Source organism: Narcine bancroftii, chromosome 14, assembly GCF_036971445.1.
Source record: "Narcine bancroftii isolate sNarBan1 chromosome 14, sNarBan1.hap1, whole genome shotgun sequence".
In the NCBI taxonomy this organism is placed as follows: Eukaryota; Metazoa; Chordata; class Chondrichthyes; order Torpediniformes; family Narcinidae; genus Narcine; species Narcine bancroftii.
Genome location: NC_091482.1, coordinates 46,838,014 through 46,865,892, shown reverse-complemented (window position 1 = coordinate 46,865,892; position 27,879 = coordinate 46,838,014). Strand labels below are relative to the sequence as shown.

At 45.3% G+C, this 27,879-nt stretch overlaps 1 protein-coding gene across 5 annotated transcripts in view; it reads left to right on the top strand.

The window, feature by feature from the left end:
• The window catches only part of myo1ea (myosin IEa), a 162,862-nt gene that overhangs the window by 80,509 nt on the left and 54,474 nt on the right, over positions 1-27,879 (top strand). For all 5 annotated transcript variants that reach the window (XR_011348776.1, XM_069911259.1, XM_069911258.1 and 2 more), the window contains 7 exons: positions 6,294-6,425; positions 8,770-8,904; positions 9,377-9,509; positions 15,276-15,472; positions 18,633-18,713; positions 21,017-21,103; positions 22,029-22,115. Coding sequence is in view for 4 of the 5 variants with exons in the window: in XM_069911259.1 (XP_069767360.1) it covers positions 6,294-6,425; positions 8,770-8,904; positions 9,377-9,509; positions 15,276-15,472; positions 18,633-18,713; positions 21,017-21,103; positions 22,029-22,115 (852 nt within the window). In the remaining variant the exon portion in view is untranslated. The remainder of the gene's footprint in view (positions 1-6,293; positions 6,426-8,769; positions 8,905-9,376; positions 9,510-15,275; positions 15,473-18,632; positions 18,714-21,016; positions 21,104-22,028; positions 22,116-27,879) is intronic.

Genomic DNA, 27,879 nt, shown 5'->3' with positions numbered 1-27,879 from the left:
TAGCAATCAGGCAAGAAGTCCAATAATTACCAGCCAGACTCACTCACTTCCCCAGTTCGTTGCATTTGGATTGACGAGCACAAGACATGCTTTTAGCAAGCTGACAGCTGAAGTGGTGAAGGTGGGCTCAAGTTGGACATTTAAGTTTGGATAGTTGCACAGATTGGAGGGGAGGGGATATGGAAGGCTATGGACCAGGTAACGCAGGCTCGATTTCTGACTTTTAAGGAAAGATTGGATAGTTATATGGTTGAGAGAGGTATAGTCCAGGTGCAGGAATAAGAATAGATGGGCCAAAAGGCTTGTCTCTGTGCTGTAGTGTTTCATGCTTGGAAAATGGTCAACATTTGACTGTTTGCTCAACTGTCTGTGGGAATGCAGAGAGCAGCAGATACCAAGAGCGGACTGCCAAAAACGATATTTGCATTTGATCTTTATTCTCCCTTCTCATTGTTCCTACACTTCCTTCATCGATTCTAAAATAAACACTGTAACACGAAAATGTTGGAGAGCCAGCTGAAGCTGGCACCCAATAAGAAATAGGTGACAATCTGGAGACTGTTGAGCCGATTCACTTCATTACGCATGTCAGTGCTCACTTTGTGGCAGAGAGAGAAATATGAGCCGGGTGCCTGTGACGAAGGGCTCAAGCCTGAAATATTGGCTATGTAGTTTTACCTTTTCTATATAAAGTTCACTGTTTGACCTGCTGAGTTTCTCCAACATTGTGTGTTTTACTTTATTAAAAATGTTGGTGGTTATGATATAACCATATAATCAGCCAGCTCCCCACCATGACTACCAGCCCCCCCACATCTCCATCGGGCACACAAAACTCAAAACGGTCAACCAGTTTACCTATCTCGGCTGCACCATTTCATCAGATGCAAGGATCGACAACGAGATAGACAACAGACTCGCCAAGGCAAATAGCGCCTTTGGAAGACTACACAAAAGAGTCTGGAAAAACAACCAACTGAAAAACCTCACAAAGATAACCGTATACAGAGCCATTGTCATACCCACACTCCTGTTCGGCTCCGAATCATGGGTCCTCTACCAGCATCACCTACGGCTCCTAGAACACTTCCACCAGCGTTGTCTCCGCTCCATCCTCAACATTCATTGGAGCGACTTCATCCCTAACATCGAAGTACTCGAGATGGCAGAGGCCGACAGCATCGAGTCCACGCTGCTGAAGATCCAGCTGCACTGGGTGGGTCATGTCTCCAGAATGGAGGACCATCGCCTTCTCAAGATTGTGTTATATGGCGAGCTCTCCACTGGCCACTGTGACAGAGGTGCACCAAAGAAGAGGTACAAGGACTGCCTAAAGAAATCTCTTGGTGCCTGCCACATTGACCACCGCCAGTGGGCTTATATCGCCTCAAATCGTGCATCTTGGCGCCTCACAGTTTGGCGGGCAGCAACCTCCTTTGAAGAAGACCGCAGAGCCCACCTCACTGACAAAAGAAAAAGGAGGAAAAACCCAACACCCAACCCCAACCAACCAATTTTCCGCTGCAACCGTGTCTGCCTGTCCTGTATCGGACTTGTCAGCCACAATCGAGCCTGCAGCTGACGTGGACATTTACCCCCTCCATAAATCTTTGTCCGCGAAGCCAAGCCAAAGAAAGAAAAATAACCATATAACCACTTACAGCACAGAACAGGCCAGTTCAGCCCTACTAGTCCATGCCGTAGCAAATCCCCACCCTCCTAGTCCCACTGACCAGCACCCGGTCCATACCCCTCTAGTCCCCTCCTATCCATGTAATGATCCAGTCTTTCCTTAAATGTAACCAATGATCCCGCCTCGACCACGTCTGCCGGAAGCTCATTCCACATCCCCACCACCCTCTGCGTAAAGAAATTTCCCCTCATGTTCCCCTTATAATTTTCCCCCTTCAATCTTAAACCATGTCCTCTAGTTTGAATCTCCCCCTTTCTTAATTGAAAAAGCCTATCCACATTTACGCTGTCTGTCCCTTTTAAAATCTTAAACACCTCTATCAAGTCCCCTCTCAATCTTGTACGCTCTGAACCCTCTCTCTGGGGGATACCTTCTGTTCAAGGACAAGAGTTTGTGCCTTAACTGATGAGAATTTAGGTCCTGACTGCTTAATCGGGAATATCCCCTTGGCCACCTTCCGAGGACGTTAAATTTACTCCCAACACCCAGGCCATGCCCTCTTCACACTGCTGCCATCGGGAAGGAGGTACAGGAGTCTGAAGACGCAGAGGTACAAGGGCAACTTCTTCCCCAGATTTCTAAATGGACAACGAACCACAGACACCGCCTCATTTTCTCACTAATGTACGGTATTTATTTTTAAATGGAATTTTATCGCGGTATTTGCACTGATGCGGCTGCAGAACAACAAATTTCGTGACATGTTCGTGGCAATGGATTCCTCACGTGAAATTCCTCACTCACCCCCCCCCCCCCCAACCATATGAATCAAGCCAATCTATGACACTTCTCTTGAAATAGCATTCAAAATATCGATTTTGATGCATCAATTGAAGTGTTCCATATCAGAAATTTTCAAACCCCTTCCATCTCAAGTCTGGATTGGTCTGAAGACCAAATCTCTCATCATTTGGAACATTCAGAGAACCAGAATTTATCGTCATGAAAAAGTCATGAAATTTGTTGTCTTGTGGCAGCATCACAGAGCAAATATTTATTTACAAAAATAAATAAAAATAGTGCACGAAATGTCAAAGTAAGGCAGTGTCAGTCTACAGATGATTAAGAGTTCAGAGTCACAAATACACACCACCAAAATGGATCCTGTAGCCCGTCGGGTTTGCACTTGCTCCAATCTTAGTTTATTCTCCCGACATTCCCATCAACTAACCCAGCTGTTCCCCTCTCCTATTGTCTACCATTCACCCACTAAGGTTCTGGTCATAAACTTCCAGGGGAGATGGGGTGGAGCTCCCTCTCCTGTCCACTTCAACAGCATTTGAGGGGTGATAGTGGACAGCCATGGGTGGTTTTTTTTTTGACTAAGCATCTCCAGTTCTGGTCTGCCCATGTCGATGGGATGGTCAAAAGCCAGATGGACCATGGGAAGTATCTTGTCGGAGGACATCACTGTGTGGGATGAGAACTGATCAAGACCACAAGAAAATACAGAGTTTTGAACACAGCTCAGACCACCACACAAATCAGCCTCCTGTTGCCGGATGCCTCCTATACTTCCTGCTGCCTTGAAAAAGCAGCTGGCTTGTTAAAAGACACATCCCAACATGGCCACATTTTCTTCTTCCTTCTCTGATCAAGATAAAAATTCATAAGTGTGAGGTCTCGCACCACTATATTCAAGGATATTTTGTTTTCTGCTGTTTTCAGACTCATGAATGAACCTCACAGCGGCAAATTTATGTGGCTTTTATTCTTTACTAGCTGTTCTCTGTCTGTAACTCTGTACTCGTGCACGTGTTTTTAATTGCTGTGCTGTGTATGGGATGTCGAGTTAAACTGCTCACATAATAAACTTTCTCATTGCACTGAGGTACATGTGACAATAAACTTGAACTTGAATTTCTAGCAGCCAAATAACCAACCTACATGTGGCAGGGGTGTGGGGTGGAACTGGAGCACTTGGTGGGGGTGGGGGAGTAAAACGAACATGGTCACAGGAAGAACGTGCAAATTCTACACAGGCCGCATCAGAAGTTAGGCATAACCTTGGGATGCTGGACAGCAAGGCCACAGTTCTATGGGCTCGCCACTCCACTGCCCCCAAGGCCTCTTTGACCTTGGAAAGTAAGCACATGTTAGTCACAGTGAAAACACAACACTGGAAAAGCCCCGCAGGTCGAACAGTGAACTTTATGTCGCAAAGATAAAGATACATAACCAAAGGTTGGACTTGAGGCCTTCATCAAGGTATGGGCAAAATGGAGCCATGGTAATAGGCCCTTCCAGCCCACAAGCCCATTCCCTCAATTTCACCCAATTAACCCACAACCCTGTATGTTTTGAAGGGTGGAAGGAAACCAGAGTACCTGGAGGAAACCCATGCAGGCATGGTGAGAACATAAAAAAACTCCTCACAAACAGCAGTTGAACCCCTGTCACGGATGCAGTAAGGGTGCTGTGCTAACCGTGACGCATATGTGCCCAACACAAATGACCCTTTGTGCGTGGTCCAACTGGGAGAGAAGATAGGTGCCAGGATAACAGAAAAGGGCAGCATCCACAGGAAGTTGAGGGTAACCAATGTTTTGGGCTTCAGCCCTTCGTCAAGTACAAGCAAAAACAGGCAGGCATAAAGAGGTGGGGGGGAGCGCACAGGCTAACAAGTGAGGGGCCATGGGTGGGAGAGGAGAAGAGATGGGGGAGAGGAGGAGGTGGAAGGGAAACAGAGGGATAGAGAGACTTGTTGGGGGAGGGGGGGGAGGAAATGATGGCCAAGTGACTCTGATATGACGCTAATATGTCATAAGGAAAATGAGCAGGAAAACCTTTGCCACTGCCAAATCACTGACTTGTTAGCAGCAAGGAGGTTGCATATGACAACACTACTCTGTGAGAGAGTAGATTGTGCTTTGAGAGCTTGTTTCTGCATCTGTTAATTATAGGGTAATACTACATTTAGAATGTAAAAAACTCAAAATTCTTTGAGTTTTCTCTACCGTAAGACAGTCGCCACTTTGTCCAGCGCCCCTCACAGAGACCTAGAGCACCTGGTGTTCTGAGGCGGTATCCCCTCCAAGTCCTGACCAGACCTGAGCCTGCTTAACTTCCGAGATCAGACAATCCCAGGCGTATTCAGGCTACTGTGGTCCAAAAACCTACTGAGTGCACAAATGGAATGGTCTGCGTATATGGTCACCAGAGTCAAAAAATTGACCAAACTCCCATCAACGCAAAAACAAGGGAGACGTCTTCGAGATAAATTCTCTTTCTGGAAAAACCATAAAGTGGCTCACGGACCTCAAATTCAGTTTCTACCTTGCAAGGAGGGGAGCCAAGATTGGGTTAATGTTATTTGCTTTTGGGACAGTGCCGAACCTTTTCAATCATTTACTGCTTCCCGGCATTGATGAGTTCAATCCTGACCTTCACTTACACCCTGGTGTGGCCCTATCAATCGTAATGATTCAGTTTGGGCCATAAATCTAGCTTTAGGCATTGGTTTTGCATTGCTTTTGGAAAGTTACTTTAATTTTTTTTAATTTAGATATGCAGCACTGTAACAGGGCCTTTCAGCCCACGAGCCAATTGCACCCAATTGACCTACAACCACCGGTATGTTTGTGAACAGTGGGAGGAACCCACGCAGACATGGGGAGAGCGTACAAACTCCTTACAGACAACACCAAATTCTTCCCCCGTCCACCTTTCTTTGATAGATCCATATTGTTTAGGCTGAACATGCCCTCTTGCTTTAGTCCCACTTCCCCTCATTAGGTCCAGCCCCCTCCAATCTTTTGCCATCCCAGGAAGTTAACCTGGCTCCACTACTTCTGTTGACTACTCGTTCCATATAGCCCCCTACCCTCCTGTGCACTAAGGAAAACAGGGCCAGTTTTCCACAATGCCCCATTTCCTGGCAACAACCTACTAAAACTTGTATTCTTTCCAACATTATGATATCCTCACGATGGCTAGAATTTATATATTTTTTAAAAAAACTGTTGCAAGTTGAATGTGGAAGGGGCAACATTCGGAGGAAAAATGGATACATTTTTGGAGTGTCTTTCATTGCTTTAATGTGAATATTTACTTTGCCGCTGTGTTAACTAAAAACATACAAAATCAAGTAATGGAATCCCGCGCTGTCTATAAGAAGATTGTATGTTCCCCCCATGTTTGCGTGGGTTTTCCCTGAGGGCTCCAATTTCCTCCCACCATTCAAAACATACCGGGGATGTAGGTTAATTTGGGCAGCACGGGCTCGTGGGCCGAAATGGCCTGTTACCATGCTGTTTGTCTAAATCTTTTTTTAAATTACATTTAAATTGAAAGTCTGAGGATATTTATTAATCTACTCTTGACTCTGACAGTATTATTTTAGAACCTATAACTAAGAAGTCTCAAGTGAACTATGTATACTTGGCTTTCTATATTAAGCACTGAGAGTAACGGATTCCAAAATCATGTGGTGATTGTCGTTCAAACACAAGTCACATAACCATATAATTATATAAATATAGAGCAAAAGGTTCTGTAGCCCCTGAAACCACCATTGATTTTTGTTTTTGCTCTATCATCCATGGTCTTCTGATGTCTTTGTAGTTTTCCATGTTATTAAAATTTTGGCCAATCTTTGCAGGGGAAATACTTTGAAATCCAGTTCAGTCCAGGTGGGGAACCAGATGGTGGAAAAATCTCCAATTTCCTTCTGGAGAAATCCAGGGTTGTAGCACGAAATCTCGGAGAACGAAGCTTCCACATCTTTTACCAGGTTAGTAACGAGGCTTTGGACTCCTCGGCGTGAAAGTGAACCGGCTGAAACTGGGTGGGGGGGGTCCACCAGCTTCATCCTGTCTGAATGCTTTCGTTGACTTTATACCTGCTCTCCATTTTGTTGCAACTGAGCCAAAAAGGATCTGATGTTCATTGTTGTTACCTTCGACAAGAAATCCTAATGTGTTTGAATCAATCATTCTCAATGGGGACCACACAGCCCCCTGGGGGAGGGGGCACAGTACATTTCAAACTGAAATCACAAAACGATTTGAATTCAATTTTTAAATAAACGTAGCATGGTAACAGACCCTTTCGGCCCACAAGCTCGTGCTGCCCAATTACACCCGATTTACCTCGACCCCCCCCCGTACAATTTGAAGGGTGGGAGGAACTCGGAGCCCCCTCCCCCCCCCAAGGAAATCCAAGTAGACACGGGGAGAACGAGTAAACTCCTCACAGTCACCGTGAGATTTTTTAAATGTTTTTTGTCGGTAGGAGAGAAACCAACTAAATGACTGCATCATCTGAGACTGGTCGGCCCTTTCACGCTACAATGTTTAATAAAATACAGTGTCACCGAGGGCAGTTAGGAGTGTCATCTGAAAGATTCCAGTGCACTAGCAGAGAAGGCCACAGGGGTAAGATATCAGTGACCTTCATGGTTGTGGAGGTTCCTTCTCTCCCATTCCCAGTGAAAGCTTCATTTTCAAATCAAACTTTATTGTACAACTCAACAAAACAGTGTTCTCCGGTCCTCGGTGCAAAACACACAGACCCAGAACCAGACACAACACACATACTGACAAACAATACCTATGCAGGACAAGTATTTCATCTGTGCAAATGAACAAATAAATATTGTTTCATGGATTTGAGAGTCTCGGAGGGTCAGTGTGAGCAGTTCCTTTGGTTGTTCAGCATTCTCACTGGCCCGTGGGAAGAGGCTGTTCCTCAGCCTGGTGGTGCTGGCGCCGATACTCCTGGATCTCTTCCCCAACGGGAGCAGCTGAAAGATGCTGTGTGCAGGGTGGAAGGGGTCCTCCATGATTTCACCCAAGTCCTGTGAGCTGCACCCCTCCGAGACCGGGTCTGGGGGGCTTGAAACAACTCAAATGAGAAAGTGTCAGGTTCGGGAATGATGGTGTTGGATGGAGGGATGCTGAATTCTATCTGCCGATGGGAGCAGGGGATTCCGGCACTGTTGAAATGGGGAGGGAAGGAGATGGTGGGGAGGGAAGGAGATGGTGGGGAGTCTCAGTTGATGTTTGGAAGTGTTGGAGGGGAGGTCTGGGTTAAGGGAGGAGATCGACATGAGGGGCAGGGCTCTCTGAATTGTTGTCAGCAGATCAACGCGTTGGGTATAGGTGGCAACGCTGAAGGGGATGGTGGGTTCTTGGTGTAAATGGGGGCCGGGGTCAGTGTAGGATGGGGTGGTGAGTGTGGTCCTGTCGGGGTTGAGTCCAGCATGGGGCAGGACAGTGAGTGCAGCAAAGGGTGAGATTAGTGAGGTGAAGAGTACAGACAGGTGACTAATGTGTGTGAGATTTTAAAGCTTAGTATTGGTATCTAACAGGCCCGTTAGGCATTGTGCTGGGCAATCAGGGGTCTTGGAGTACCCAATAATGGTTATACCCAGGACAAGATGGTCCTCGTTTCCCTGCAACATTCCGGAAAGAAGTGGCCACATGCATCAGGCACAAGTATGAGATCATCTCCATTGCCTTTGCTTGGAGAGAGAATCAGTTCATGGCAGTTAAAGTTGATCAGAATGGGTTAACTGCGTGTTACATCTCACTTTTTGTATCCATTCCCCTTTCCTCTCTGTTTCCCCCTTCCTCCTCTGTTCCCCCCTCCCCCTCCTGATTTACTAATGAATTAACTGAATCTTTAACTCTGAGCTTTATCCCTGAAACCCAATCTGGGAACGGTTCCCAGGACCTTCAGTGCTTTGTAACTTTGCTGCTCTGAGACACCTCCTGAATTCACTCCTGACCTCGGGGGCTGTCTCTATTTGCACGTTCTTCTTTCACCTCTGTCATTGCTCTGTCAGTTACCCCTTGAGCGGGGGACACAGTTGCAGATTCGGATGAAGCCAGTGGTTTCAGGGAAATAATTGAGAGGAATGGGATCGATTGGATCATTTTGAGAGCTGGCATGGGCTCCGTGGCCTAAACGGTCCACTATGTCACAAGGAAGTATTAAATTCCTGTCTCTTTCTAATGAAGCTTGTTTCATGACCAGTGTTCCAGCTTCAGCCGAGAAGTGTAACCATAGCAACAGTGGAAGAGGCCCCTTCTGTACATTTGTTCACCTGAAGCCTTTTGTTATCTCTCTTCAAGCTTATTGAGGGCGCATCTGCAGACCAGAAGGCCAATTTGGGAATCACTAATCTCGAATACTACTTTTACCTCAACCAATCGGACTCCTACAAAGTAGAAGATATCAACGATCAGAAGGATTTTCAAGAAACTCTGGTGAGAGGTTATTGTTATTTCTGTCACTCTCATGAGCTGTGTTTTTGCTTCACATGGAGAGTGCTCCCCCTGGATATATTTCTGCGCCCCCAGGTTGAGCCTTGCAGTGTTTAGCAGACTGGACAGTTACCATCTTCCCATCGAGCGGCCTTTATCATATGGCCACAATCATTCCCAAAAGCTTTTTATCTGACGGATCAGCTGAGCAGGAAGTGCAGTGACGCAGGCAACCGGCAAGAACCCAAGATCCTCCATGCACCAATTCGTCGATATTCAAGTCATATTTCTCAAAATCAATCGATTTAATTTGAGGATATTCCTCTGAATGCTGTTTTTTTTTAAAAAAAGACAAAATCGTCAGAGATTATAAATCAACAAGTGAGCATTAACTGCCTTGAGAGGCGATAGTAAATTAGAAGTGTGCACTTTTGTTTAGCGAGTATGAACATTAATTAATTCTGATTAATTACAGCATGCCATGAATGTGATTGGTATCTTCACTGAGGAGCAAACCATGGTTCTACAGATAGTAGCTGGTGTCCTACACTTGGGAAATATCAGTTTTAAAGAGCTTGGAAATTACGCAGCTGTAGACAGCGAAGAATGTAAGTATTTCATTGTTTGTATCGTGTATACAACCAGACGAACACACACACACACCATAAAATAAATATCTGTAAATAAAAATATGTAACCCTGGTTAGTTAAAAGAGAGTGCAGGATTCAGGGCCCTGGTGAGTTTAAAGAGCGTTCAGGAAAGGGGAGGGGGCCCTGTGAATTTCTAACAACTCTCCTGACCAGAAGCATCGTTTACAAGAACTATTCTGCCCAAGATGACAAAAGACTGCAGCAAGCTCAGGCCATTGCCCAACATCCCCTCCATTGAGTCATCTGCACACCCAAAATAGAGGTCACAGCATACTCCCCTCTCCTGTCAGATTGATGATACATGAGTTTGAAAACTCATGCCATCAGGACATCTTCTTTTCCAGTTGTTATCAGACTCTTGAACAAATGATGCAAAGATAATCACTTGACCTACAAAACAACCTCAGTGCAGACTAGGCATTACACAATACTCTGTAGCACTTTTGTTTTAGATTGCACCACCTCATATTGCACTTAAGGTTGCCTGGGTAGCATGCAAGACACAGTTTCTCACTGTTTCTCAGTACAGGTGACAATAATAAAGAATTCAACACAATTCATTTTAAAGGGAACTCCACAAACATGGATTTAAAAGGAGTTCGTTGGTTTTATCTGCTGCCGTGTCAGTTTGTTTTCCCTTTCCAAACAGATGTTTTATTTGCAAGGTGAGATAAGCATTCCAGTCACGGTCCAAAGGGATGATCCACTTCATCTGTTACTTTCCAAGTGCTGTAGAGGAACATTTCTCTCATTTTGAAGTGGATCCTCTCTGGCAGATGTGGAGAGACTGTTTTCCATTTAAAAGTAAACACATTTTTCATTTGCTACATCCGGTGCTCTCTCGGTGGAGCTTCCTCTACATCATTGAGACTGGATATAGACTGGAAAATCATTTCGTTGAGCATCTTTGCTCAATAGCAAAGATCTCCCCGTGGTCAACCGTTTTAATTCCACGTACCATTCCCACACCGACGTGTCCTCATGCACTGAGCAACCGAGTCTAACTGCAAATTGAAGGAACAACACCTAATCTTCCATTTAGGCACTCTCCAACAAGACAGCAATAACATCGACTTGTCCAATTTCTTTTAAACTCCTCTCCTAAGTGTTTTTCCCTGTCCCTCTCTCCTCTAGCTCTCCGCTCCCTTCCCTTCTCTCCCAGAGAACTACCCTCTCCCCTGTCACTTCAGCATTTTTTCTCTTCGATATCCACCTCCATCCTCTTACCTGCCCGCCTCTGCTCCTCCCCCTGCCCCTTCCATCCTCCTCTCCTCCCCTTCCAAATCCCTCCCTCATCTTTTTACTCCTATCTCGACGAAGAGCCCAGGCCCGAAACTTTCCTGTGGACGCAGCACGAGCTGCTGAATTTGTGTTCTGCACTCGACCCCAGAATCTGCAGACTTAATTCTAATATTCCAGGACAATGGGCATTGACCTTTGCATGTCATTTTGCAATCGTCCGATCCTTTCTCCAGGTGCACTGATTTTCCTGTTGAATATCCCCAACATTGCCTGATTTAAATTCAGAATTCAAGCATCTGCGCATCTCACTTTTCACATCCTGTTTCATTGTGAAGTACCCACAGCAATAAACAGCATTCCAGGCAGCCACTGTTCGATTTCTGGAATGAGTATTCCTCTTTCCCGAGGAAATATTTTGTTTCATTCTTCCGTTCTCTTGTGTGCCATTTCATCGTGTTCCTGTGCAAGGCTGTGCTCTGCACCATCTGGACAGATTTACAGCTTTCCCTGTAATAGGTTTACTCCCTCGGATTTAACAGCTTTCCGCAGCAGTCTGGCTTGTGTTCTGCAACATTTGTACCTGCCACAACTGGCAAAATCCGCCAACTTCATTTTAATTTAAACCAGGGTTGTTCACTCCATCCGTGTCGAGAATGTTTTGGTCCCAAAAGGTGAAAATCTGAAAAGATTTTCCATTTGAATTTCCAAGCACGGGTCCCGACTGATTCCCAGAAGCTCTCGTTCGGGTCTGTAATTGTAATTCTTGCTACTCTCTGAATGGTTGCCAGGGATTAAAAGGAATAGAATTCGGATGTGGTTATGTTTTGGGAGCCTGGAGAGAAGCAAGTGTTCATATTCCTGTTGGGAAACATAAATTTAATTAATTGAATCGCATGGAAAAACAAGCAAAGTTGTGGATAACCAGGGAGCTCATGGAATTTAGTTCACTAATATTCTTCAGCAACCTGGCCTAAATGTAACTCGAGATATGAAGCAAGGTTAACTGAGCTCGGAAAGACAAAAAGAAGACTGAGGGGCTTAGACAGGATGGACAGCCGGCGCCTTCTTCCTGCAGCACCAATAGAAATACCAGACGACGGGGCTGACCCCAATTAGTGTAATGGCCAGCATGATGGTATTCCAGCACCAACCACCTGGGTTCGAATCTGGTCCTGTCTGCAGGAGTTTGTACATTCTCCCCATGGTGACATTGGTCCCCTCCGCTTTGGTTTCCTCCTACTCACCGAAACATTCAGGGGTTTGTAGTTGTGTGTATTTGAGCAGCATGGGCCTGCATCTCCAAAATTATTTTTTTTAAATTAAATCTGTCTTAAGCTGAGTGGAGGAAAGATGTCAGAGGTAGGCCTTTTGACTTAGAGGTGGTGGGTGCCTGGAGTGCCTTGCCGGGGGATGCTGGTACAATAGGGGACACTCTGAAGACTTGGACTGGCATGTGGATGTAAGAAAAATAGAGGGTTATGGGTGTGATGGAGGGAAAAGATAGATTGTTGTGGAGTGGGATGGCACAGCATTGTGGGCTGAAGGGCCTGTATTGCACTGTAATATTCTATGCTCTAGATCGAGAGGAAGATGATTGAAATGGAACTGCCCTCTGCATTGGCCCATTTACAAATGTGCTTTACCAGCGATAGCCATATCTTTTTTATTTTAATCAGAGAGCATAGTAACAGGCCCTTCTGGCCCACGACCCGTGCCACCTCATTAACCTACAACCCCTGCTCATTTTGAAGGGTGGGAGGAAGCTCAGGAGCACCCGGAGGAAGCTTGCGCATACGTGGGGAGTGCGTACAAACTCCTTACAGGTGGTGCCAGATTTGAACCCCGGTCCCGATCGCTGGCACTGAAATAGCCTCACGCTGACTGCTACACTATCCATGCCTCCCCCTACGCTAACCGAGCCACCTCATTTTGTGAATGAATATTGGGCATAGCAGACCTAATATCTTTGGATGGTCCTACGTGAAGTTTGGTGCCCTCAGTGAGAACGGGTGTCCATTGTGTTTTGTTACTTCAAGACATCCTGAGGCCCATAGATGCTCAGTGCCCTTCGTGCATGATGCTCCTGCTTCCTTCCTGTACAACTGGTGGGCTAAGGCAAATCCTGGCTCAGGATCGCTAAGAGAAGCCCCCTCCCCTCCCCCCGAACTGATGGCAACTCACTCAGGCTGACTGCACATCCATTGCAGAACCTGCTAAATCTCCATTTCATTAATTGCAGGAGGTGGGGTTTAAGATCAAGCAGATTTGGCCATGAATCTGCCGCATTAAATCAGCAGACGGTGAAAGTAATAATGACTCCATTGACATATCATCACCTTTGTTTGTGAGCTGCGGTGAAGCGGCTTGTCGTCACATTGAAGAACGAGCACAGAATAGAGTCTCACACTGCTACACAAAGGATAGTGTTCAGAACATTCTTTAACCCGGAACTGCTCTCACTATCACTGATTGCCTAACCGTTCGGACACCTACTAGAATTTTTCCAAACCTTGATGAAGGGCTCAAGCCCGAAACATTGGTTATTTATCGTTATCTACCATCAGACTCCTCAATCAGAGTCTCATTTAAGGACTCATACTTGTGCACTTTATCGATTTTCTTTTTAATTTCTGTATTGCACAGTCAGTTTGTGTACATTCATTATCTCCTTACAGTTGTTTATTTGTTTACATGCATACGCTGCGTATAGTTTATTTTTGCCCTACCAATTATGGATAATTCTGCCCCACATGCAGGAAAAGGGATCGCAGGATTTTATGTGATGTCATATATGTACTCTGACAATAAATTTGAAATCTTTGCTATTTGAAGTACACTGTTTGACCATCCCATTCCCTTGCTGACATGTCTGTCCATAGGCTCATGCGCCACCAGACTGAGACCACCCACAAATTGGATGAGCAACACCTCACCTTCCATCTGGGCAGCCTTTAACTTAATATCAACTTCTCTGGCTTTCGTTAAATCACCCCCCCCCCCCCCCCCCCCCCCCGCCAACCACTTCTCTATCTTGTCTCTCCCATCTCCTTTTGCATGGACATAATAAAAGACTTACCTCCTCCCTTATCATATCTGATTAACATCTTTTGTTGGTCTGGACTCCTTCCCCCCCCACCCCCTCCAGCCTGCACTGGATTCTGAGTCTTTCTGAAAATTCCTGCTTCTGGCTTATTCCTTGAAGAAGGGCTCAGGCCTGAAACGTCGGCAATATGGGCGCTGAAAAGACCGGCTGAGTTCCTCCAGCATTTTGGTGTGTTTTTTTACTGTAATCACTGCGCCTGCAGACTTTTGTGCTTCACTCACGCTGTTTGACCTGCTGAATTTCTCCAGCATGGTTTTTTTTACGTAGTTTGTAGGAGCTTGGCCACGTGGTTCTTGCATTACAGAAGTAACAATTTCAAAAACAATTCAGTCTGTTTCATAGAGTGATGATAAATGCCCCTTAAATCAAAATTCGTTCTCTTCCTATCCATAAAAAAAATGCTTTCTTTAAAGCAGAACTCCAGGATGTTTTTAATTTTTAATTGGTGCCAATCCAAATTCAACTCCTGTAATCCATTTAATGAGCATATTGTAAATTGCTCCCTTTATCGTAATGGAGTTACGTGGTTTGGACAGCGAACATGATGTAACGGCAGAGGAATTCCTAATGCTTACATCAAGTTGCATGCGAGAGTTAGGAATCCTGAAGGATTGTCATTTATATTTTAAATCCCTGAGGACAGAAATTGGCAGAACCTTCCCAAAAAAAAAGCCTTGAGAGAAGTAGGGCAAACAACGTCATTTTTAAATCAAGCCTCCATTTCGGTGTAAAGTTGTCAGTCTCGTAACATTCTCCACAATTGTGGCCGTGGAACAAATCAGCATGAAACTTCTGCACAAACTTGTAAAAATGCATTTTTATCTCGCGCATGCTGAACTTTCGTGCACTACACAGTCCAGGACATCACAAGAAAAACCCTCCCCCTCCCACAAGAACATGTCCGGAGAGCAGCAGCAAACATCCAACCCCGGTCAGCACACACTCTGCTCTCGCTGCTGCCATCAAGAAAGAGGCGTTGGTGCCACAAGGCCTGCACCACCAGGTTCAGGAACAGTTGCTGCCCCTCCACCATCAGACTCCTTAATAACAATCAAGGACTCAGTTAAGGAATCTTACTTTTGCACTTTATTTTTTCCTCTCTCTATGGCACAGTCGGTTTGTTTACATTTCTTTATTTGTTTTATGTGTGCTCATTTTGTGCAGTTTATTTTCGCACTACCAATAAGTGGTAATTCTGCCACGCCTGCAAGAAAAAGATTGTCAGGATTGTACATGATGTCATATATGTACTCTGAAATAAAATCTGAAATCTAATGTGCCAAAGAGTGAATTCTCCTCAAATCAAGCCTCGCTTGAGCATTAGCTGAGTAAAGCTCCCTTGCTGGGAGAGTGAATAACTCTTTGTTTCATTTGACAGTCTTGGCTTTCCCTGCATTCTTACTTGGCATCAACCAGGAGAGGCTGAAGGAAAAACTGACCAGCAGGAAAATGGACGGCAAGTGGGGAGGAAAGTCTGAAACCATCAACGTGACGTTAAATGTGGAGCAAGCCTGCTACACCAGGGACGCACTTTCCAAAGCCCTTCATTCCCGTATCTTTGACTACTTGGTCGACGTAAGTGTTGTCGGCGAGATCTGATGCATTGACCTAGGAGAACCAAGCAAATGAATGGAATTGTTCAACAGTAAGAGAGACTGGAGTTAGAGGTTGGGGGGGCAGTGGTCAATCAAAGCGGTGATTCACCATTAACCAGCAAACGTAATAGCAAATTACCTTGATGAAGGCCTGAGGCCTGAAACATTGGTTATTTATCTTGGCCTTAAAGAAATAGGAGCAGGAATCCGGCCCATCAAGCCTACTCCATCGTTCAATAAGATCATGGCTGACCTGATGATAGGATATGAACTTTGGTGCATTAGACAGTCCAGGACATCACAGGCAAAAACTTCCCCCCGCCATTGAGAACAACTGTAGGGAACGCTGCCGTCGGAGATCAGCAGCCATCATCAAAGACCCTCACCACCCAGTGCACGCTCCGTTCTCACTGCCTTTTCCCCATAGCCCTTAATTCCCCTACAATGTAAAAATTTATCCAACCTTGTCTTTTTAGTGTGGTCACTTCCACTGCTTCAATGGGCAGCGAATTCCACAGATTCCATAAAGGACAGTGCATAGTTTCTCCAGAGTCAACGGCCTCTGCCAACTTTTCTTTTTTGACAACATGACACAGTGTCTTTTCAAAAGGGCTCTAACAGAAGTGAGTGTAGTTGGTTTGTAATCACCGCCCCCCCCCCCCCCCCCCCCCCAGAGAAGAACTTCAGACAAGCGTCAAGCCAAGTTTATTGCAATCGGATCGTACAAGTACTGTAAACCCAATGAAACGGCGTTCTCTGGTCCTCGGTGCAAACGCACACCCAGATGTAACACACATACAGACAGACAATGCATATGCAGGACAAGTGTTTTAATCTATATAAATAAATAAATATTGTTTTGTGCTTATGTGACTCTCTGATAGTTAGTGTGAGCAGTTCCTTTGGTGGGTTCCCCTGGTGAAAACAAAGTGTCCTCCCCCAACCACCAACTCGACCCCCGACCCCCCCCCCCCACCTCAGCTGCTCTTGATTTCCATGAACCAATTATACTTTTGTTCCCACCTGCCAGTAATTGCAGATGTTCTTTATCCACATGCAGCTCCATTGTTGCTGTCACAAAACAGAGTGGATGATTGGAAACCGTACTCCTTTCATTCAGTCGCTCCACGCAGCAGGTTCTTCGTTGACACGGAGTCGAATAAAGCCTGCAACACAACAAATGGCCCCACAGGGTACCTGCAATATGCTTTGTAGTCGACCAATTGTCCAGTAGTTTGGGAGCATTACTGTTGGTCAAAACATACATAAAATATTGCTTTAAAATGAGCAGAACTTGTCTGCTCAAGAATAAACTTAAGCATTTTAATTCTGGTTTGTGTGAGACTTCCTGACCCTCGAGGTGAGGGGGGGGGGGGATCTCTTACAAATGGAGGACCTTTGCATTTTAATCACTTACCAGTGGAACCATTCAACATGGACCTGTTGCTCGCTGCTCATTAATTTCATCTCCTCACGGTGAAGCTGCCAACCATGTGTGTCCGTGCCAGTTTCAATGCCTGTGCATTTTCTTCTTTTGAAAGCCTGCCACGAATCTCAGTGTGGAACTCTGCAACAGGAGAAACTCAGCAATGTGTATAGGAAGTAAAGAGGTGACCAATGTTTTTAGGGCCCGAAGCGTTGGTTACCCTTTACTTCCTCGAGGCGCTGGGTGACCTGCCGAGTTTCTCCTGCCTCTATGTGATTTCCACTCCAATAAGACTTTCCCGTTTACCAATAAATATCAGGATGCTACTTTGGGTCTGACACGCTGACGAATCAAGAACCTATCAACCTTAACAGGTTTCCAACCCCAGTTTTGTTCTGGAATGTTCCTCCTCCAACTCAGACCCCATGTACTATAGGTTTGTTCTCTCTGTGACCGGGGTGAGGGGGTGTTATGGTTTTTTCTCACATCCCAAATAGACGGATCAATTGGTTACACTAACTGATCCCAAGTGTGGGTACCTGACAACACATTTAAAAGGGGGAATTGGGTCTGTGGGAGAGAATGTCACAAAGCAAGAGAATGGGACTAAGGGAGTTTCTCTACTGGAAATTGACATAGCCCAGGTGGCTGAATAGTCTCCTTTCACACTGTAATAAGTGAGGGAGTAACTAGAGATTCCTATTAATTGACCGGTGGGTTGGAACTCCGCACATAAGCTGCAATGCATGCAGTGATAGAACGGAGATGAGATTCATTGCCACAGACAGCTGTGGAGGCCATGACATTGGGTAGATTTAAAGCGGAAGTTGATAGGTTCTTGATTAGTCAGGGTGGGGAGAAGGCAGGAGAATGAGGTTGAGAGGAAAAATGCATCAAGATTCAAATTATTGTCACGTTATAAAGACAGTGCAATATTACACGGAATCTGCTTTCATAAACAGATTTGCCCTCGGCAGAAATTGCCTGAAGCACCTCTTACAGTGAGATGCAAAAGAGAGGACCCCTCACCCCCAGAATGGACACCGAGTTTCCATGGATTTGCCTTCAGTACACTGCAGCCACAGAGTCCACCCCAAACCTTTGGCAACCCGAGCTCCAGATCCAAACCTCCGACACGGTCAGGAAGCTCTCAGCGCCCTCCGCACCCTCTTGCACCCTGGTTCCAATACCTGCTACCCCTTCAGCCAGTCCTGAGCCAGTCTCCAGCAGTCCATAACTTGAAGTGTAGGAACAGATGTGATGGGCTGAATGGCCTGATTCTGCAGTGAAGTCCAGTGTGGTTTGGGCACATTTCATTTCTGTTTCTTGTTGAACTCGGCCACAATGAGCAGAGTAAATGAGGGAGGAAGGAAACGATGTTATTGACGTCGATTGTACATGTTTGACTCTAACTACAATTCATCCGCTGATGTATTCTGCAACCTCTTTTCTAAACAAGATTTAATTATGATGAATCTACATTCATCATTCATAAAAAAAATTTCATCTTTGAGAAGAATGGCTGAAGGATAATACTTAATAATTCACATTTTAATTACGTCTTTAAAAGCTCTTATAATCTGTATTTTCTATTGGCCATTTTGATATTCTTTTGCCTTCTAAGTGTTGAGATATTACATAGCAGCTGTGTAGATGGGGCAGTAGAGCTTTCCATTGGCCATTTACAGAGGTGTTGCTTCATTCCCCTGTCTAGTCCATTAACAAGGCAATGGAGAAGGACCATGAGGAGTATAATATCGGTGTTCTCGACATCTATGGCTTTGAGATCTTCCAGGTATGACTTTACTTTGCAAACTCCAAGTTGCTTCTTTGTTGCATTTTCATGTTCTGTTCAAAACCATTTAAATGTCAAACACAATCCTTAAAAAAAAAAAGGGCCCACACCAAATAATTTTAGACCAGAGGTTCTCTACCTTTTTCTTTCCACTCACATCCCACTTTAAGTATTCCCTATACCATAGTTGCTCTGTGATTAGTAAGGAATTGCTTAATGTGGTATGTGGCTGGAAATAAAAAGTTTGAAACCCACTGTTTTAATTGTCCCTAATTGAACTCCAAAGGAAAAGGCCCAATGACAATTTTTCTCAAGCAAAATATTTCAGAAACAATTGGGTCTAGAGGAGTGATTCTCAACCTTCCATTCCCATTCACATCCCACCTTAAGGAATCCCTGCGCACCGATGGCACAGGGATTACTAAGTAGTACGTGAGTGGAAAGAAAAAGGTTGTAAACCACTGTTTTAGACCCAACTAAGAGTGATTTAATGCAGTTTTAGGTTTGGTTGTGTGAAGTAATTACATCATTTGGTTTTTGTAAATTTAAAAAAAAATTAGATATACAGAACATTAACAGGCCCTCTGGCCTGCAAGCCCATGCCACCCAATAGCACCGTTATGTTTTGAAGGGTGGGAGGAAACCGGAGACCCCAGATATGGGGAGAACATACAATCTCCTTACAGCACAAGATTCAAACGCGAGTCGCTGGCACTGTAACAGTGCTGTGCTAATCGTGGTCGTTCTTGAAGACTATTAGATTTATTAATAGTAACAAATGTTGAAAGGCAGTAACTGGCTCCAACAAAGTCCACTAAAGTCAATGTACCTAGGATTAGTCAAGAAATAACCGGTCCGGCGACACTAGTGCTGTGGCTAAAAACGTAGGTCAGAGCTTGGCCTCAAGTTATTTCAGTGAGACACAACTCAGGAGTGCAGTTGGCTGGGTAAGCGCAGGTCCAGTAACCCTCAAATAGATCCAGGGCAAAGCAACCTGAGTGACGTCCAGCCGCCTCCTTAAACATTTCCTTCCCTCCTCCAAGGGTAGGTAACCTGCGGCTGCAATGTGCGACTGAACCGTAGGTTTGCAACACCCCCCCCCCCCCCCAACCAAAAATCAGACAGGAATTCAAGAAGGGTAGCTCATTACCGTCTGGCCCACTCCCCGATCTCCCTCTCTTCCCCGTCCCTCTGTCTCCTTTCCTCCAGCTCTCCACCCCCCCCCCACTCTTCCTCTCCATTCACGGAGCCATCTCCCCACCATTTTATGGTGGAGGTGCTCTTACCCCCATCCCTTCTCCATCTATTACCTCCTGCCCCTCCCCACCATTTTATTTAGGCTCCTGTTTACATTATCATCAGACCTTGATGAAAGGCTCAATCCTGAAACATTAGTTCTGTATATTTACTATATAAAGGAGACTCTTTGACCTGCTGAGTTTCTCCAGCATTTCTGTGTTTTTACTTCAATCACCGTGTCTGCAGACATTCACGTTTTACTCCTAAACATACAAGGCGCCCTACACAAACCTGCTGGAGAAACTCAGCAAGTCATGCACCATCCGTAGGAAGTAAAGGGTAACCAAGGCTTTGTGTACATAACCAACCGTTTCGGCCTTGAGCCCTTCATTGAACTGGGCGCCTCCCCACACACAATATGTCTGTACCTTGATGAAGGGCTCAAGCCAGAAACATCGGTTATGAATCTTTATCTTTGGTACATAAAGGACACTGTTTGACCTGCTGAGTTTCTCCAGTATTGTGTTTTTACTTCAACTATGGTGTCTGCAGACTTTTGGGTCTTACTACTAGCTCATTCCCACGGCCAGTTAAAAGTTGGCAACATGTGCTGGCCTTGGCAACAAGTGCTGGCCTTGCCAGCGACATCCACGTCCTGTAAACAAATTAATGACTGCAAAATGAAAATTATTTTTCTGATATTCCATTATCCTTGCTTTTTTTTTAAAAACTCTGATCTTAAATTGTTCAAAGTTTCAGAGCTACGATATTTAAAAGGCATTTTGGAAGAGTATATGGATAGAAAATGATAGGATACCATGGGTACTCTGTGGTTAGTAAGAGATTACTTAAGGTGGCATGTGAGTGGAAAGAAAAAGTTTAAAAACCACTGGTTTCGACCTGATTTGGGACCAGTTTAGATGGTCGGTGGAGACTAGTTGGGCCAAAGAGCCTGTTTCCAAGATAGCAAGTGGGCTGTTTTTCCCATCAATATCAAATTCAAAGCTCTTGTTCTGTGTAGCCGCTGTCTCTGCTTTCACCACGTTTTATCTCTGTAACTATAGAAAAACGGCTTTGAGCAGTTTTGCATCAACTTTGTGAATGAAAAGCTCCAGCAGATATTTATTGAGCTCACGTTGAAAGCAGAGCAGGTACGTCCAACATACCTACCCAGCCCATTCCCTTGGATTAGCCTTTAATTTTGAATTAAATAATTACAGCATCTGCTTCTATGTAATAAGGATGAACAATAACATTTCATTTTTATAATTGCAAAAATAAGTTTGAAGATGCTTAATTGGCAAGCTGTATTGTTACACAAAAGAAACACCTAATCCTATTAATGTTTATTTTAATATGCATTTTTGTATTGCTTGCCATATTGTTGAAATTTGATTGAAATCTGAGGCTAGAAGTGTGAAGTTTGATTTATTTATGAGCATCAGCTGAACCAGGGGTTTGTGTTACAGCCCTTAACTCGCTGGCAGGAGCCTCTTGCTCTTCAGAAAACTTAATTAGCTCCACATCAATTATTTGCAGCTTGAAAGACTCTCGATAATTTTCCATTGCTTTTAAATTAATTCCTCTCCCTGTCCCAAGATGGCTGGTGCCGGGTTTCTACGCAAGAAAAATCAGCATGAACTTGCATCTGCAACTCGACCCCTTGACCATCCCTGCCTCATCCCCAATCTAAATGGAACTGACTTTGGGGCACAGGGCAGATAAGGACAGGCAAGATCAAACCTTGATTCCGAAGGTGGTGGAAAAGTCTCCTATTAACGTTCCTGGCTCCATGGCATGGAACTTCATTCCCATCTCCCACTCCCCTCACCAATGCAGATTACCACCTTTCTCCTTCACATCTCTTGAGAGCTGACATCTCTCCTCACTCCTTTCCAATCTTTGAAGCACCCCACCTCACCATCCCATTTCTCTCTCCTCATAAATCCACCCCTTCCATCCTCACCCTCTCCCAGATCCTCTTGCACCTGGGTTTACCTGCCTTCTTGTCAGGAAATCTTCCTTATTAAGCCGTGTTCAGTAGCTAATTTGTTATCGTGCATTTTCATCCTTTAGGAAGAATATGTTCAAGAGGGAATTAAGTGGACACCAATTGACTATTTCAACAATAAAATAGTCTGTGATCTGATAGAGAACAAAGTTGTAAGTATCAGAACTGATTGATTGCATATATAAAATGATGTACAACGATTTCCTATATTTCATTGCAAATTTCACAGCGTCATTTGTGGGAATAGATAGCAATATCTCAAAATTTGCAGACGACATGAAGTTGGGTAGCGGGATTGGCTGTGTTGAGGACACTAGGAGTCTGCAGAGTGATTTGGACAAGTTAGGCGAGTGGGCCAAGACGTGACAGATGCAATATAATGTGGATAAATGCGAGGTTATCCACTTTGGAGGTAAGAACTGGAAAGGGGATTATTATCTAAATGGTATCTGTTTAGGAAAAGGGGAGATGCAGCGAGACTTGGGTGTTGCTGTGCATCAGTCGTTGAAAGTGGGCCTGCAGGTGCAGCAGGCGGTGAGGAGGGCGAATGGTACGTTGGCTTTCATAGTGAGAGGATTTGAGTCCAGGAGTAGGGAGATCCTGCTGCAGCTGTACAGGGCCTTGGTGAGACCACACCTGGAGTACTGCGTGCAGTTTTGGTCTCCTTATCTGAGGAAGGACATCCTCACCATGGAGGGGGTGCAGAGAAGATTCACTAGAATGATACCAGGGATGGAAGGATTTCCATATGAAGAAAGGTTGGATAGACTAGGCTTGTATTCTTTGGAATTTAGAAGATTGAGGGGGGGAATCTTATAGAAACATAAAATTCTTAAGGGATCAGACAGACTAGACGCAGGTAGGTTGTTTCCCAATGCTGGGGAAAACTAGAACCAGGGATCACAGTTTAAGGATAAGGGGGAAGTTTTTTAGGACTCAGATGAGGAAATATTTCTCCTCTCAGAGGGTGGTGGATCTGTGGAATTCTTTGCCACAGGAAGTAGTTGAGGCTGTTGTGATAGTACAGACCTATCACCAATGTATACAGTTACAGTATCTAGAGTATGTAATGACTGTGCTTACAGCGATTGGCTGAGAGCTTAGCCACGCCTACTGTCTGGGCCTTAAAGGGTTGTGTCCCTAGCCAGGTCGGATCATTCCGGACTGGTCGGCCACCTGTGAAGAGCTCCTGTCTTTTGCTAATAAAATTGTAGAGCTCGTCGAAAGAACCAAAGACTTGTTGGTCCTGTCAGACCCCCTGACCGCTACAGTCCTTGACCTACCCCTTCCTTTCATTCTCTCCCTCGTTTTTGTTTTTTTTGTCCCAGGGTCAGTTCTCCAAGAAGGGGTGAATGTGATAGTACAGATCTATCACCAATGTATATAGTGTATATAGTTACAGTATCTAGACTGTGCTTACAGCGATTGGCTGAGAGCTAAGCCACGCCTACTGTCTGGGCCTTAAAGGGTCGTGTCCCTAGCCAGGTCGGATCATTCCGGACTGGTCGGCCACCTGTGAAGAGCTCCTGTCTTTTGCTAATAAAATTGTAGAGCTCGTCGAAAGAACCAAAGACTTGTTGATCCTGTCAGACCCCCTGACCGCTACAGTCCTTGACCTACCCCTTCCTTTCATTCTCTCCCTCGTTTTTGTTTTTTTTGTCCCAGGGTCAGTTCTCCAAGAAGGGGTGAATGTGATAGTACAGATCTATCACCAATGTATATAGTGTATATAGTTACAGTATCTAGACTGTGCTTACAGCGATTGGCTGAGAGCTAAGCCACGCCTACTGTCTGGGCCTTAAAGGGTCGTGTCCCTAGCCAGGTCGGATCATTCCGGACTGGTCGGCCACCTGTGAAGAGCTCCTGTCTTTTGCTAATAAAATTGTAGAGCTCGTCGAAAGAACCAAAGACTTGTTGATCCTGTCAGACCCCCTGACCGCTACAGTCCTTGACCTACCCCTTCCTTTCATTCTCTCCCTCGTTTTTGTTTTTTTTGTCCCAGGGTCAGTTCTCCAAGAAGGGGTGAATGTGATAGTACAGATCTATCACCAATGTATATAGTGTATATAGTTACAGTATCTAGACTGTGCTTACAGCGATTGGCTGAGAGCTAAGCCACGCCTACTGTCTGGGCCTTAAAGGGTCGTGTCCCTAGCCAGGTCGGATCATTCCGGACTGGTCGGCCACCTGTGAAGAGCTCCTGTCTTTTGCTAATAAAATTGTAGAGCTCGTCGAAAGAACCAAAGACTTGTTGATCCTGTCAGACCCCCTGACTGCTACAGTCCTTGACCTACCCCTTCCTTTCATTCTCTCCCTCGTTTTTGTTTTTTTTGTCCCAGGGTCAGTTCTCCAAGAAGGGGTGAATGTGATAGTACAGATCTATCACCAATGTACATAGTGTATATAGTTACTGTATCTAGACTGTGCTTACAGCGATTGGCTGAGAGCTAAGCCATGCCTACTGTTTGGGCCTTAAAGGGTTGTGTCCCTAGCCAGGTCGGATCATTCCGGACTGGTCGGCCACCTGTGAAGAGCTCCTGTCTTTTGCTAATAAAAGCCTTGGTTTGAATCAACAAGTCTTTGGTTCTTTCGACGAGCTCTACAGCCGGTTCCTTGTCAATATTTAAGAGTAGGCTTGAAGGGCCAAATGGCCTATCCTATTTTTCTATGTTTCTATGTATGATGCAAATATAACAGACTATCAGCAACTCAGTCTCTTGTACCATAATTTGTATATGTCTGTAATATATCCAATGTAGGTTATATCCAATATAGCGGACAGTTTAGGATTCCTCTCAGATTTTATTGAAATGGATAAGATTTGTAGGAGTCTGATCCTGTATAAGCTCAAAGTATGTTTCCTTTTATGGGACTCTAAACTAGATTCAAGAATCTTTATGTTCTCATGGAAATTTGGACTTGGCACCACAATTGATGATTAGGTGTTGCACTTTAGTAAGTCAGGCAAGGATAGGACTTCCACGAGAGAGACTCAGGGGCAGGGGTTCATAGTGCCGTGAGCGTGACCCCTCAGGTAAGACAGTGGTGAACGGAGTGTTTGGCGCACATCGGGTGGGGCACCATGTTCAAAACTGAGGCTGCAGCAAATGACAGCAATGTACAAGAACTACAGCTCGGAGGGACCGAGTCATGATTGCCCACGCCAAATGTACACGATAATAAACTCGTTTATCATTAGAAAAATTTGGGATCTCAACTGTACGAGGGCATGGGTGAGACCACACTTGGAACACAAGGTGGATTTGTAAGTAATATCAATAAGTTGGAAGGGGTGCAGAAGAGATTTACCAGGAGGTTGCAGGGACTGGAGGGCTCGAGGGAGACTCTAAGATATTTGAGCGTTCTCCCCGTAGCCTGCGTGAGTTTCCTCCAGGTGCTCCGGTTTCCTCCCACCCTCCAAAACATACACGGTGGGTGGGTTAAGTGGGCAGCATGGGTTTCATGGTCTGGAAAGGCCTTGTACCCTGCTATTTTGTTAAAAATTAATATTTATTCCCAAGTTCAGAGGAAGCATTAAGAAATTTATGAAGTCATGAGAAGCATAGATGAGGTGAATGCTGGCAATCTGCTTCCCAGTTTTTTAATCCTCAAACTTGAGGGGATGGGTTTAAAGTTAGAGAGGAGAAATTTGAGAGGGATTTGAGGGGTAACATTTCAACTGTTTCAGGAACAGCTATTTGGAGGGGTGGGGGAGGGGGCTGTAGAAGTTGGTAAAAGTCACGACGTTCAAGGATTTGACTAGATGTGTGGTAGGAAGGGTTTTGAAGGATATAAACTAATGCAGCCAAATGGGTCAAGCCCAGAATGCCCACTGGAAGCAGGGATGAGCTAGGCCGAAAGGCCTGTTCCACGTTGTGTGTCACAATGACTCCCAGTTGCATCCTGGATTCATGTATCCACGCTGAGTTGCTGCGGTTGAATAATGAAGATGGTAGATTGTGCCTGACAGCATCAATATTTGTTGATCACGTGGAGATGAATATTAGTGACCTCATCACGTGCACAGATAATGCCCTGGCACCAAACCACTGTCTCTATGGACTTCTTCCCCAATGTCAGCGAGAGCAAGTAATGGACTTCTGGAGAAGTGACGGAACTCACAGCCCAGTCCAATTAACAGTGATAGTGGTTCTTCGGGGTGACCCATCCTGTTCCATGCACATCGATGCAGTGGCCGTGAAAGTACATTCTTCCTCAGAAACCTGAGAAAATTTGTCACGTCACCTGCATCCCATAACAACTCCTGCAAGCACACCATTGGAAGCATCCTAAAGGCCGCACAAAATCGTAGAGGCTCAGTCCATCACGCACGCACCACCCCCCCACCACCTCTCCATCAACAGCACCTGCTGTCTTGGGAAAGCAGCCAACAAATAAACAAACTCATCCCCAGCCCCCTGCCACACTCTCTTCATTCCCCTCTCGTGAGGAAGAAGATTCACGAGTGTGAGATCACAGGCCTCCAGATTCAAGCATGAACCCCAAAATAGTAAAACGATGTATTTAAACAAGAAAATCTGCAGTTGCTGGGGAGCTGGAGAAACTCAGCCGGTCACGCAGCAGGCCCAAAGCCTTCTTATGGACGTTGTGTGACCTGCTGAGTTCTGCCAGCACATTGGTGTGTTGTAAAACTATGTTGTCTTTTCTCCAAATCAACTGATCTCGCTTTATATCTCTATACAGGTATACAATCCTTTATCCGGGCATCTAAAATCTGGAAAGCTCCAGAATCCAGCATTTTTTTCCTTGTGCTCGTACAGCAGAGGGAGAAAGAGAATCAGCAGCGCGACTCGGGTGGGCGAGGGGGGAGAAGGAAGGCAGTGCGACTTGGGTGAGCGAGGGGACAGAGGGATGGCAGTGCGACTTGGGTGGGCGAAGGGGGCGAGAGACGGTAGCATGACTCAGGTGGGCGGGGGGGAGAGACGGCAGTGCGACTTGGGTGGGCAAGCGGGGAGAGAGACAGCAGCGCGACTAGGTTGGGGGGGAGAGAGACGACAGCGCAACTTGGGTGGGCGAGGGGGAGAGAGACGACAGCGCGATTTGGGCAGGTGATGGGGGAGAGACACGGCAGCGTGACTCAGGTGGGCAGGGGAGGAAAGAGATGGCAGCTCGACTCGGGCGGGCGAGAGGGAGAAAGATGGCAGTGCAACTCGGGCAGGGGCAGGGGGGAGAGACAGCAGCGCAACTCAGGCGGCAGTGGGAGAGACGCCAGCGCTACTGGAAGGGGGTGGATATGGCAGCACAATTCGGGTGGGTTTAAATCTGGGCAGCTGGGCTTTTGTTCTGAAATCCAGAAAAATCTGAAAATGGGTTCCAAATTAAGGATTGTGTACCTGTATTGTGTATAACTTCTACCATGTGTATCTGCTGGTCTGTTCATGGAACAACCTCCACCACTGTATTTTTGATATACAAACTTGAACTGAACTTAATTTAATGTCAATTAAATTACTGCTGCAAACTTGTAGTCTTATTTCATCATAATGGGCTGGAGTTGGACACTAACAGTGGTTTGTATTGTGTTAAAGTTTGTATCAAATTATTTCTATTCATGGCATACACAGAAAAGCGGTTGCATATGGATCCAGTTACTCAGCTGTGAAATTGTGTTCATTCACCGATTTCCTTTGTGGAGGAGACCAAAAATGACACACCCTGGTGAATGGTCAATTAGTCACATGGGGAGGTTAGGGAATTCTATTCATGTGGAGTTTACAGCAAAACGAGGCAGTGCTGTCGGTTTGGTGGTGTGACAGCAAGCATTTTTTGTGATTACACAGCAGGATCTGCCCCCATCAGTTTTAAGCTGTGTCTACTGTGAAACGCGCTCTAATAGAGTTTAAAATACCTTTAACCTCCTCCATATTTGTGAAGATTTCAGATTCTGCCTCCCCT